General features: G+C 41.9%; 1 protein-coding gene across 2 annotated transcripts in view; it reads left to right on the plus strand.

The window, feature by feature from the left end:
• Positions 1–9,650, plus strand: part of ca16b (carbonic anhydrase XVI b) — a 155,642-nt gene extending 145,992 nt beyond the window's left edge. Inside the window, exons 25-30 of one of the 2 annotated variants that reach the window (XM_028446398.1) lie at positions 449–525; positions 678–806; positions 1,674–1,820; positions 1,893–2,035; positions 4,419–4,554; positions 7,232–9,650. In XM_028446398.1, coding sequence (XP_028302199.1) covers positions 449–525; positions 678–806; positions 1,674–1,820; positions 1,893–2,035; positions 4,419–4,554; positions 7,232–7,378 — 779 coding nt within the window. In that variant the 3' untranslated portion in view covers positions 7,379–9,650. The remainder of the gene's footprint in view (positions 1–448; positions 526–677; positions 807–1,673; positions 1,821–1,892; positions 2,036–4,418; positions 4,555–7,231) is intronic. The other variant, XM_028446399.1, reaches the window with a different exon arrangement.
• The last annotated feature ends 4,563 nt before the right edge of the window (positions 9,651–14,213 follow it).

Consider the following 14,213-nt stretch of genomic DNA (forward strand, 5'->3'; position numbering starts at 1 on the left):
ATTACTGATTTAGAAATACACTCTAAAAATTATAAATACCCATAAAAGCAACTCAATTACAGTAAAGTGAGTACTTGTAATCAATTACTTTTATCTCTGACATTAGGATGTTTTTTAAAGTCATTTCCCACAGATATTTCACCTTTTAAACAGAAGACAATAGGAATAAGACAAACAACATTTCCTAATGTGATGTTTAACATTTTCCTTTTTTTCCAACCAATAAATTATTGAAGTCAACTCCTGCTCCTAAATTAGAGTTAATTTCCATAATCCTAGAAGTTAATCTTTCCTTGCGTTCTTAGCACCCTGAGAAGGGGATGGGGAGGTACTTGTTGCTATAGCAACAGTCTGAACTGGTAATGACTGCGCGTTATCAGTCTGTGCGATATTAAAGAGGCCAGGGCATGATTTAAAGCCTTTTTTTTTAAATCTCTGTCCCCCACAGCGGAAAGAGCAAGGGTCGGACTCACCACTCTGCCAGGAATGAAAGGAACAGATTACATTAACGCCTCCTACATAATGGTACGCTGAGATAGCTCCTGTGCTTTATTCTTTTATCTTTAAACATTCGCCTTTTGTGAACAATTTCACTAACAGATGTGGCCAATTTTGGCAACTAGCTGCAAGCTAGAATCATCACCCTGTGACTAACTGCTCACCTCGTGTTACCTCAGGGCTACTACAGGAGCAACGAGTTCATCATTACCCAGCATCCTCTGCCACACACCACCACAGACTTCTGGAGGATGATTTGGGACCATAACGCGCAAATTATCGTCATGTTGCCCGACAACCTGGGACTGGTAAGTGGCAAACATCACACAAATGTTTATATACTCCACTTGATGATGATGGGGGAAAATGCTGTGCAAACAACTTTGGATAGTGAAGTGATCCTGAGTGGATTTTTCCTGTCACATAAACTCCGACAGTCACACTGTAAGGATTTCTTTAAATGCAAACCCTTAATCATTTTTTAGGCATTTCGTCCACATAAAGGTGGTATTAAAATCCACATTTCGTGTCTCACGTGTGAGAGTTGGAAAATCCAAAGATGCTGGGTTTGCACATTTGGTTGCAACAACACAGTGCCACCTGCAGGCTTTGATGTGCAACTGTTGTGTTTGTGTAGATCAGACATAAGCAACTGGCCACCGGGAGGGGCAAAAAATTAGACCCTCTGTTTAATTTTTTGTGGCCCCCAAAGTAAACGTACAAAATGACAAAAAAATACACAAAACTAAAGCAAGAATACATAAAAAACACAAAGAACATTGCAGGGAAATCCAGTAAAAGACAAGAAAAACACACAAAATACTCCAAAAACACACAAAACTACTACAAAAATGAACAAAACGACAATAGTAATACACAAAATGACAAAAAAAATACACAAAATGACAGAAAATGACAACGTAAATAACAAAATTATTCACAGTACTAACAAACAAGCAAAATGACAACAAAAATACACAAAGCTACTTCAAAAAATGCAAAATGACAACACAAATACACAATATGACTCTAAAAAACATACATTTTACAGGGAAAATACACAAAAGGACAACAGAAATGCACAAAATGTCTCATAACAAGCATGACAACAACAAACATACACAGAATGACCAAAAAACACACAAAAGTTATTTGCGTCACTTGTTTCCCGGCAGGCAGAAGATGAATTTGTCTACTGGCCAAGCCGGGAAGAGGCCATGAACTGCATCGCCTTCACCGTCACGCTCATCAGTAAAGACCGACTCTGCCTCTCCAACGAAGAGCAGATCATCATCCACGACTTCATCCTAGAAGCCACACAGGTGCCTGAACCACGCCCGGCTAGTGGCTGCAAATGATCGTAACTAAACGTACTTTTTTTCTGTTTGTAACAGGACGACTATGTTTTGGAGGTGAGACATTTCCAGTGTCCCAAATGGCCAAACCCAGACGCTCCACTCAGCAGCACCTTTGAGCTCATCCGTGTGCTCAAGGAGGAAGCCATGACTCGAGATGGCCCCACTATCGTTCATGATGAGTATGTTGTATGATTACGTAACAGAGTAGAGCTGAGCAATATATCGTGACTCAAGATACATCGAGTTTTCTATTTTGGCGATAGAAAAAATGACAATGTTGCCTATATCGAAATATATCTTAATATATATGTTTTATTTATACAGTCACACAGTACAAATCACATCATACAATAATTAAACATTATTCATTGAGTGCAGTCGAACAGTGTCCTTCTTTACAATTGTAACATATTTCTGAGATTTATATTTTTATACTGTAGCTTATTTTGTATTAAAATACTCGTTTTAGGAGTCACTGCTTTCGTTACTTCTCAGAACAACATGAAAAGCACAGTTAGATGGATTTCTGAGTGCGTCCTAACTCAGACCTTCCCATAAACAAGCCACACTACAGAACGCACTCACACGTGCTGTCCCTTAGAAAATAAAAAGACTAAAATGGCACATATTGGGCTGCTGTTTGTTAATAAATAGGCTTGTGTGGCATTTTTAATCAGAAAATGTAACCTATTATCTTTCTTTATTTCTGGTATTACCTTATTTTTTATTATTTATTCAGTTTATTTCCGACATGGTTGCATTCACAGAAGTTTTGTTATTCTTTTTTTTTTTTGTACGTGCCGAAAAAGGAGACGAGAGAAGCAGCTATTGATTAGATAATATCAAGATTAATATCGTATATCGTTGTTTTGAGGAAAAAATATTACCCAGCCCTGTAACAGAGCTTCGTTTATTTTTATTTTTATTTTACATTCATTTGTTTTTTATGCAATAAAGAGGAGAGGATTAATTTTCAGGTTGTTTTTCTGCCTTTTGCTATAAAATCAAAACCTTTTGTTTTTGTCATTTTGTCCTTTTTGCTGGATGTGTTTACTGTTTTCATTTCTCACATCTGGATTTAAAATGCTCTGGAGTGTTTGACGTCTCCTCCAATAGTTAATTACATTCAATTAGACGTGTGAAAACTGTAGTGTTTGCATCAGCTTAGAATAATAATAAGCCACTAAATCATCAGTGCTCTTCATGGCTCCGGGCTGGAAAGTCCTTAAGTGCACTGCACTGAGAAACGCCCAGACTCTCCTACGCTTTTAAAACCCTCGACAACATTAACGTTTTTCAGGAAACTAAAATACCACAGAGTCATGTGGCTGTGATTCACCTTGGCTATCATTAATGTCAACATCCTCAGCTCTCAGTTTACATTAAAAGTTCAGTGGGAATGTAAAGTCTAACTTTGTCCCAAAATGAACAAGTTCGAATTCCTTTCCGGTCATTTATTTTGAAAGGCAACTAGCAGGATGCAATGACGGACAGCGTGTGAGTCAGAGATGGGCAACTTTTATCACAGTGGGAGCAAGAAAAGTGGGATGATGTTAATTCCAGCCTTTGGATCAGAGCTCACCAACCTTTCTACAACTGTGAACGACTTCATAGGTACTGAGTAGGCTACCAAGCTCTTCTTAAAAACTAAATATTCACGTTTTCAGTTTAATTAGAGAGTGAGATAATAAAGAAGGCGAGCAGTAACTTAAAAAGGTAGGAAATGTTTAAGTTTCAACATTCAATAATTTATTTCTCCTAATTATTACATTTCATTAAAAAAAATCATCCATCTATTTTATTAGCTACAAAAAAACAACGTTTCACTAATTGTATAACATGTAACATTTGTCAAATATAACATAACATCATATTTTATGAAAATCCACCTTGCATTTAGAAAACATTTTATATACAGTATATCACATTTTATATAATATAAATCCGCAACACTTGAAAAGATTTGTCACAAGGGTTCAGTGAAAATAATTTAATACCAAAACTTTATCCCATGCAGCAGTATTTAGCTCTACTAATTACTGTATTAAGTATATCTCTCATATGTATTTATCTTTGTGAGTTTGAATCCTGAAAAGTAAATCAGTAAAATTCTAGATGCAGCTCATTGGTGACTAGTGAGGACACCTCACATGGTCCATGCGGGCTACCTAGGGCCTGCTGGCACCGTGTTGGTGACCCCTGATTTAGAATAATGATTGATTGAAGCATTTAAATAGTTTTGTGTGTTTTTGTTGTTATTAAGGGTATTTTCCAGGCATTTCTGTGTGTTTTTGTTGTCATTTTGTCTATTTTTCTGTCAGTTTGTGTATTATTGTTTTTTTTGTGTATTTTTTTAATTTCCTGCATTTTGTTCATATAACATATTGGAAAACAACTGATCACATGAGATGAGAAGTAATCAATGAGATTCAACGATTTGGTTTAAAAACTGCTACTTTGAAGAGCTACGGTCAGCTCTGTGGGCAGAATATGACAGATGCAGCATGTGCGTAATCCCACCTGATCTTTACTGCAGAGCTAATGATGACTCTGTGCTCTCAGGTATGGAGCGGTGTCTGCAGGGATGCTCTGTGCGCTAACCACGCTGTCACAGCAGCTGGAGAGCGAGGGCGTGGTGGACATCTATCAGGTGGCCAAGATGATCAACCTCATGAGGCCGGGAGTCTTCACTGATATAGTAAGTTCATACTGCTGTGTGTTTGTTAGAATATTCATCTGAATTATTTCAAGACTGGGATGAAACTCTGTTTAAAAATAGCAAAGGAATGATAGATTTTTAGTAGCACATTTGAGATGTACGTATTTATCCCGAGGCCCTGAGATATTTTGGTAAACGTTGATAAAAAATAAATAAAAATACTCTGGTAAATGCAGGATTTGAAAGTATGTAGACATTGATCACCCAACCAACCATCTCATTATGCTAGCATTTGATGGTTTTGTGTTTACAGCTTGTGCTGCCTACAAGTGGTTAAAAAACATCAGTGCTTTAAGCTGCTTTTAAAGCTGCACTGACCTAGTTTAGTCAGACTGGGACGCGGAAAAAAGGAGCTGGCAGATAAATTCAGAATTCATCATCATTTCCTCCACCAAGGAGATAGTGTTTTCACCGGCGTTTGTTACCTCCGCCAAAGACGTCACGTGTTTGCCAGCATTTATGTTCTTGTTTGTTTGTCTGTGAACAGTCAGTGTAACTCACAGACCAATGGACAGACCTGGATGACAGTTTCAGGGAATATTCAAAATATGATGATGATTTAGGGGATTATCTGGATCAATAATCCAAATCTGGATCTATTTTAAAAATGGAAAAATCCCTATCTCTCATCAGAATCAGAAACAGAAATGTTTTTAATGGCCATGTACAGTTTTAAGGACAGTACAAGGAATTTGTCTTGGTAGTTGGTGCACAAAACAAAAAACAAAAAAAAATAAAAAAACAAAGAACAACCCAGCAACAATAATAATAATAATAATGATAAATATGGCTAAACTAAAAAAAAAATAATATCTATGTTCATAATTGTCCAATGTTCATAAAACTTGACTCAGTTACAGTATATTTTCCAGAAAAATGTGGGTGTTCATACATTTGGACCTTATGTATTGTTATTAATGGAGATTGTACATTTTTTCCTAGCCTTTAAAGTGTGAATGTTCATGGTACCATGGTCATTATCACTGGCAAAGAGGACAGTAGTTGCTTGGCGGAGGTTTGCGCTCTCTGAGGGCTCTTGTTGACTTTATTTAGGTTTCCAAACACCTACAGCGACCTGTGGTGATGGTGACATCATGTTAGCCAATAGCAGCTTCCCTGGTCAGCCTTTGGTTTTTACTATGAGAGATGTGTGCCGTTACTGTGTGGAGCCACTCTTTCTTTTAATTTCCTGATAAACTACTGTATATAAACCATCTTCATGCCAGAGCTCTGGAATAAACTGTGTAAAAGATCTTTTGGCCCATTTTTGACTTTGTTTTATCTGACATTGTGCATGCTGGAAAAATTTCCATAACACGTATGTATACACATGTATTTATCCAATACAAAAAAGGGGAGGTTTTAGTACTTTTTGCCTCTGAATAAAAAAAGGGGAGAATGTCTCCTTTACTTATCCAACTTCTGATATCAAATTGTTATGGATAGTTTTTGAGGATGCAAAATTAAAGTCAAAAATGGACCAAAATATTTTTTGTGCAGTTTATTCCAGAGATCTGGCATGAAGATGGTACAGATGCCCTGGTCTCACAGGAAACCAAAAGAAACAGTGGCCACGCAGTAACACGTGCAACTTTTTGTTGTTTTGTTGTTTTGTTGCTGACATACGACTTCATATGTACAGACGGACATATCAGGCCTAAATTATATTTGTTTTCACAGTAAAATGTAGTTTCTATTTCATGCTTACTGACCGCCAGAGGCGGTGCTTAAAACACTGGATGTTCCATCTCGCGCATGCGCAGGTTGAGTAATTATATCAACAAAGTCGCTTGTGACCCCAGGATGACCCGGAAAGTCTACATCTACTGGTGTCATCAGGTCATCTGGTCCTTCTATCTTCTCGCGATTGCGGATAACGGCATTCACAGCTGATTCAGACTCTGTAGCTCCACAGCTACACCGCTGTCTCTCTACTGTGATTAAACAGTTAAGGTTACTCTGCTGTGTTGCTACGCTTTTCATTAGCACCGTTGTGGTTGCCCAAGACTGGTGGATTTGCTGGTGTGAGGCCAACACGGACCTCCAGGTACGCTGCTGCTAAGTGGCGGGCCGATGTTTTGACAGCTTGTACCGTGAGCGGCTGCGTTCGCCTCGGCGCTGCTCTCTCTCTGTCTCTCTCTCTGTCTCTCTCTCTCTGTCTCTCTCTCTGTCTCTCTCTCTCTCTGTCTCTCTCTCTCTCTCTCTCTCTCTCTCTCTCTCTCTGTCTCTCTCTCTCTCTGTCTCTCTCTCTCTCTCTCTGTCTCTCTCTCTCTCTCTCTCTCTCTCTCTCTCTCTCTCTCTCTCTCTCTCTGTCTCTCTGTCTCTCTGTCTCTCTCTCTCTAACGCTGCAGTTTGTTGCTCCAGTAGTTTCACTGGGAGCATAGTTTGATGACTCCAGGCCGGTGCGCTCGCTGTCCTGAGTCAAGTTCTTTCATTGAAGCCGTTGCAGCTTATCAGCGGTGTGATTTAATAACTGATAACTAGTTATTAATATACTGTATTTATAATATAATTATCATCAATATAGTAATTATAGTTTTCTGTGAAGTGGCTTTGAGTCCCAAAAAAAGCATTATAAAAAAACGATTTATTATTATTAATTTTGAGTTGTTTGTGTGTTGACCTGCATGTTGTGTGTGTGTGTGTGTGTGCACAGGAGCAGTACCAGTACCTTTACAAAGCCATGCTGAGCCTGGTCAGTAACAGTGAGTGTGGTTTAAGCCCCCTGCACATGGACTCTAATGGGATGGCAGCGATCGCAGACGAGTCGGACCCAGCGGAGAGCATGGAGTCGCTCGTCTGAGGACTCTCTCAGAGGCACTTAGTTTTTAAAAGACCAGGAACTTTCCGGAGGCCTTTTTTTTTGCCAGACTATTGATTATATGAATAACCTTATTACTTTTTATACTGATAAAGGTTTTTTAATATTTATGTTTTTGGTCTTTATTTCTTTTCTTTAATGTTACCCTGCTGAGCGTTTGCACCTGTTTATGTTGACACGAGGAGAAAGCGGCTCTGTCCAGTTTGCACTATCCTATCAGTGTTACTGCCTAACGCAGGTGAGGGGGGGCAGGGGGGGGGACACTTTATCACAACTCTGCCCCAGCATGACTGCAGAACTGGGATCCTGGACCTTAATGGGACACACCTGATTTATGAAGACCAAGGTTGGGTTCATGTGATCCAATACTGTCTTTAAAACATGTATCCCAGCATGCATTGTGTCACTACAGTCAGACTAACAGTTTTCTGCATTTCTGTCACACATGGAAGGACTCCCTCCTGCCTAAAGACTCTCGTCCTCTCTCGCTGCTGTTCTGTAAAATGGCTTATTTTTTTGTTTAAATGTGTTCAAACATCTAATGTGAACCTTTTTATTGCGTTTTACTGGGACTCATTTTGTTTCTTGCTTCTCCGCCTGCTTTGCTTTGAAGAGATGAGATTTTTTTGTGATGCGTAAAGTCTGCAGATCTTCCGTTACTGAGACCATTATTGACACGACTCCATGCCTACTGAAGATTTTTACCCCGATTTTGTGTTTTCCCGTCGTTATAATTTTAATTTGAGACCGATGGATACCGTGATAGATTCCTCTAACTTTGGTTAAATTAGAAAAAGTGTGAACTTGTTTGACCTCAGGCTTTTTTAACAGCATGTACAGCTTCTCCTATGCCAGTTCTGCCAACTGTGGCCAACATAGCAGGGTGTTTTTAGGAATGTCCACTTTTAAAAGCTTTACAAATATTAGTCAGCAGCTTTGTTTTTTTTCCTAAAAGTAGCCTCTGCACAAGGTTGGAACGGTAAGCTCTTGTTTGTTGTGATGACTTCTCCCAGAATTCCTTACATTACACTTTTGATAAAATAAAAAAAAAGAACAGCAGTGGAAGAAATCGCATTAAAACATCTTGGACAGTTTGCTATTTAGTGCCTTGATGAGGTTATTATTTACTTTTCCTGATTGGTAGATTTCAGTTCATTGCCATTATTTGCTTCTGACACAAAAAAGGAAATCTATTTATTGGAATTCATTGGAAATCAAATTTACAGCCATTTGGCTTTAATCCTGGACCAATAACCTAAATTTACCCATTACTGAAACAATTCTGCAGCCAAAGATGTTTTGCATAACCATCTGTTTTTAATATCCTAGCTAGTTTGAAGTAGATTTAAATAGGGTAAAAATTTCAGTAGGCACTGTAGTTTTATTTTTTTTGGGGGGGGCGGGGTTAATGCTTTATTTCTGACCAAAGATGTGGTTCCAGTTTGCAGTTCATTGTCTTTTCTTTTATCCTGAGCTCTATTTAGTCAACAATCGCTTTTCATTGTTGAGTCACAACGACAGTTTACACATTTCTGCTGATGCCTGCTTGTAAATCTTTTTCCTGCCATCGTCTCAGGAGCAAAACACCCACGAGTTCATCTGATTCTCTGACTTCTTTCTCACATTCACATTCTATAATGAAGGGTGTAAAGTTGATTATCTGAAGTTAAGTTTATTTTGGCAATATTTTGTGACTATAAATATACACTCTAAATTTGAAATCAGTATCCTTTTTCTGACTGAATGTTGTGTATCCTTTCCTGTGCAAACCACTTTTCTACTGAAAGAGGAGTGTGCCTAATCTCTGAACCATCTCCAACATTTGGAGAAACGTCCATTGTCCAGATCACACAGCTCTTCAGCAGTGTCTTTATCTCCATCCCAAACACAAGCCTCTCGTGTCGCCACTTCCACACACACTTTGAAATCACGACTGCTACAGCTGCACACTTTTGCTTCAGATACAAAAGAAAAAAACAAAAAAAAAAACGGTAACCTTTGTGATCACAGAAGTTTATATTTTCATATGAAGATTTGGTTTGTATTGTGGCTGTGTGACAGATTGTACTTTTGTGGAAAGTTTTTATCTGAAATATTGCAGCTGAATTCCAGTAATCAAAGCTGCTCCTTCTGAGGATCATGATGGGCTTTGGTCCAGATTCTTCTGACGTGTGCTTTTTTTTTGTCCAAGGAGCCAGTGGGTTCGCCTCAGCTCATTTCAGCCAGGATTGTGGTCAAGTCTATTTTGTAACTTAAAAAAAACGGCTTTGTCCTTTTATATGGCAGTATCATAGCAGTGTATTTCTATGATATTGTTATATACCTCATTATGATGTAATGGTGTTATTTAATAGTTAAATTGTATTGCTCTATATAACAAATTAAAGTCTGGCTTTGGGTGCACTGCCTCTTTGTATTGTGTGTTGTTCTTTTTCTCAATTTTCAACTGTGATTCAAGACTTTACAGGCTTATACTAGACTTTCTACTACGAAGCTGGCTAACGTCTTACGAGGCTAAATCACTATGGTAACTTAGGCTGAACACCTAACCTGGTCAGGATCAGGTTTTGGTCTGGCTATGATCTCAGCCAGTATGAAAGCCCCGCCTCCTGACCAATCAGTGGACAGGTCGTTCTTATGAAACGACCTGTCCGATAAAAGGAGGATTATTGTGTAAACATGTCTCTGTGTGGATCTGATGTGATGCTGACAGGAGAGAGAATATTTATCCTTTATTTAGCCGTGACATCCTTTAGGAGACAGTGTAGTTCTATTTCATAATATTTCATGAGATGTCTCACTATGGGATGCAACATTTGTCTGCATTCCTCAGAAGCATTTATTTAAATCTGCCAATCCCGATTGGCCGATGAAGCGTGTCTGTCCACTCGGGGGTCACCACACGGATAGACGTGCACCATTCAAACACCTCTTCTCCTCTCAGCTATCTCGCATCTTTTTTTGCCAGCTTAACTGTCCACAGGCTGATTCTCTTTATTCCAGTTGATGGATGCTGGTAGAACTACCACCTGCTCTAGACCACAACAGGTTGAGAAGTAGGTGAAACACAGTGCTTACCTTGCTTTGCTTGGTAGGTGCTGTCCTTCACTGCCGAAAGGTAGTGAACCTCCGGGCCTCAGCCTGGCTGACAGCTCCTTCCAGCGCTGTTGCTCCGGCACACGTTGGTCCCCAGTGGCTCTTTCACTCCGGTGTTAGCCCCGCTGCACGCTCCTTGCCGCAAGGCCGGTGCGTTGACCTCAGCACACCGCGCTGTCATCTCGGTCCCACTGCCCTCTGCGCCTATGGGCCCGTGCTCACGTCTGTCCTCCCTCTTGGCTCTCACGAAAGTGTTTCGCCCTGCTCCAGCTCCAGATACTACGGTATCCGAGCTTCGGACAAAAGCGAAAGCTGGCGACTCGAAAACCAGCGCATGTCTCAGATAGTCCAGCACACATTGGCCTGCATCCCTGCTAGCACTTGTGCTAGCTGCCTTGTGGTAGCGTAAGCTAGCCACCTGCCCTCCTAACGGCGTCATGTGGTGATGGAAGCTAAGGCCTCTCTCACTGAGGGAGAGAGATGCTCTGGGGCTCGCCTCTGTCCATGTGGGGGTAAAATCTCCACTAAAGACAGGCACAAAGTCTGCCCCAACTGCCTGGTTCTGGAACATGCCTGCATGGCAGTCGAAACTCCGGGCTCGTGTAAGCACTGCGCTGTGCTTAATGCACGGAGCCTCCACAGGAGACTGGCATGCCTGTCTGAGTAGGACTCCTTCTTCCCTCACAATGTCCTCGTGGAGGCAGGTGAAGTAGGGAGTATTGGAAACTGCGGCTGCTCAGGGTTACAGCTTGACCTGGCGTCTCCCTTCCCGCTTCACAAGGATGTCCTCGTGATTGACTGTGGAGAGTTTGATGAAGACTCCTCTGACCCTCTTGGTTCAGGTGTGGACGAGGAGGACGGACCTTTTATCACCCCAGTTCGAGGTGGGCTTCATGCCGCCTCTGTAGCCTCCCAGGAGGAATTGGAGGGCTTCGTGTCTGTCTCCTATCCTCCCAGCCTGGACACGGTGGAAGTGTGTAAACGTGCTGCGGCTCGGCTGGCCATTCCGTGGCCCACCGTAGTGACTGAAACCACCAGCTCCTGCTACGAAGGGAAGAAGCTCCCCTTTTCGAAGGCTGCTGTGAGACAAGTCTTTCCTATCTTCTCTGACCGAGAAGGCGCTGAACGTCATCTCTCTCCTCACTGCCTATCAGGCTAGGCTCTGTGAATATTTCTCAAGACCCTGCGAGGATGGAGGAAATATCCACGGTTGCCGACGTGTGCTTCTCTGCACCCAACGCTGCTCCGTGCAGGCTATGGGAAAGGTGATGAGCAACATGGTTGTTCAGGAGGGAGCCCGTTAGCTCACCTTGGCTAAACTGTCTGGCGCAGGAAAGAGCGACATCCTGTTCCCTCGGGTCCGCAGTTTAAGGCGGCGAGACCTTCCGTTCCCCTGTCGGCCCCACCGCAGCCTCGATGAGGCCCGCCTACCTGGCCCGGTATCCCTGCAGCTCTGGCGGCTGCTGCTGCTCCAGCACAGCCTGCTCAGTGCATGCATACGAAGAGGAAGAAAAATACTGCCTGACAGCTTTCTTTTCCTCTGAAATTCCCTCGTTTTCCAGCGTCGTCCCCTTTGCTTTCACTCGTGCATTCTCGGGCTGTTACAGCCCTGTCCTTCCCTCCGGCCCCCTCCTGGTCAGGAATAGCAGTTTCTCCATCGTCACCCTGTCCCTCTGTTGTTGGTCGGGCGGCCACCGCTCATCGCTCTGTGCATGGCTCTTTCAGTGGGTACACCAGAGCGCTTGACCTCTCTGAGGATGGAGAGACGGACAGCGCTTATAGCTCTGCCTTGAGTGTTACGGACAATATTGAAGGGTTACGGGCGTGCAGTTTGCATCTGTCCTTCCCCGTTTTGCTGGCATGAATCACTCTCAGGCACTCCCTCGGGAGCGATCTCAGTGGTCCCTCCTGCTCGGCCTCGGGAGGGCTTCGACTCCAGGTGCTTTCTGGTCCCCAAACAAGGGGGGGGCCGGGATCCGTCCCATCCTGGACCTACGGGCCCTGAACAAGTACCTCAGGAAATACACCTTCAGGATGCTCACGCCCTCTTCCTTACTGCATCTGGTGCGACAGGGTGATTGGTTCACGTCTGTTGACCTTAAAGACTGAAATGCGATCCTCCGGCTGGCTCACATAAGTTACTTGGAACTGTCAGCAGTGTTCCTCTCGCTGATCCACTTCCTTCCGTCTCTCAGGAGACATCATGTCCTGGTGAGGACGGACAACTCCACGGCGGTGGCATACATCAGCCGTCAGGGCGGGTTGCGCTCACGTCGGATGCTGTCACTAGCACTCAAACTGATCTTGTGGTGTGTTGGGCATTTCCTCTCACTAAGAGTGACACATGTCCCGGCGATCATGAACGTGGGCACCGACCTATTATCCAGGGGCGTGCAACTTTACAAGGAATGGATGCTGCACTCAGAGGTGGTGCGGCAGCTATGGGCACGTTACGAACGGGCCGAGGTGGACCTGTTTGCAGGAGACGAAAACGTGCATTGTGCAATGTTCTTCTCCCTGCGCAGCACGAAGTGAGATGTCTCACCAGACTACCCTTCTTGCTCAAACGAGGAGAAGAGGTGCTTATTTTGATTGGTACACATCTGTCTGTGTCCTCCATTTATAGGAGGTGGGTGACCCCTTAGCGGATGGACACGCTTTAACAGCCAATCAGGATCAGTAGATTGAAATAAATGCTTTTGAGGTTGCATCCCATAGTGAGACATCTCACTTATAGAACCGGGGTTACATAACTTAAAGATTTATATCTTATGGACTGACCTACATTATTCAGCTGATAAAACCGGTGTGCATTGGGTGCTTTCAGACTGATTAATTCATTAATTAATTAATTCTGTGGTGACGTCCTGTAAGATAAAATAAAATATAAATATTGTCCACCTTATGATATAGGGTGAGTTGTATGAATGCAGCATCAGAGCCACGGACAAGGTAAAAGTGAAACTCATCAGTGTCCATTTATCCTCCGTGCATTATATCACTAATTTAAGCATTAACACTCATCAATTCCTGCATGCATTTCTTGCTGATTTTTCTGCAGCAACAGTGTTGTTTTTTGGTCTGAATTATGAATTTGAATTCTTCATATTTTTAAAGATTGTTCCTCAATTGTGACTTAATTTTGCTACAGTTCCTCAGTGATTGTGATTGGTCAGATGCTGTCATCTCATTCTCTGTCACAATAGCGCACACATAGCCAGGCTGAAATCAATATGCTTAACTTAGTGAGTTCTAATCAAGATTTGTAGGACAACTTCTGTCTGACGGACAATGTTTGGTTAAGTGAAGCCCGCTAACAAAGATAAATCCACAATATAATTATCTAGCTTTGTAATATAGGCTCTAAACATAAATTAAAATCATGACTATCAACCGCTGCTTCCATTGTCCCACCCCAACTCCATCTTCCATATTCCCTTCCCCCTCACGAGGTGTAACACTACCCTCTATTTTTATATCTTTCCCTCTAATAAAGTTTTTCTTACCCGTCGTTAGGGAGTACTGGTGATGGTCACAATTAAGCAATAAAATAAATGTATTTATTTCATTGCAAAAATAAAACATGCATCGCTGTCGTAAAAGGCTGCACTACATGCAGTGTTAACCTTCAACAGCATGTGCAGACAAGATAAACAAAAGACTTTACACATCCATAAGTTCATCTTTTAGATATCATTTAATGGACATCCAACACAAACTT

The sequence above is a fragment of the Gouania willdenowi genome, chromosome 5 (assembly GCF_900634775.1).
Source record: "Gouania willdenowi chromosome 5, fGouWil2.1, whole genome shotgun sequence".
Taxonomy (NCBI): domain Eukaryota; kingdom Metazoa; phylum Chordata; class Actinopteri; order Blenniiformes; family Gobiesocidae; genus Gouania; species Gouania willdenowi.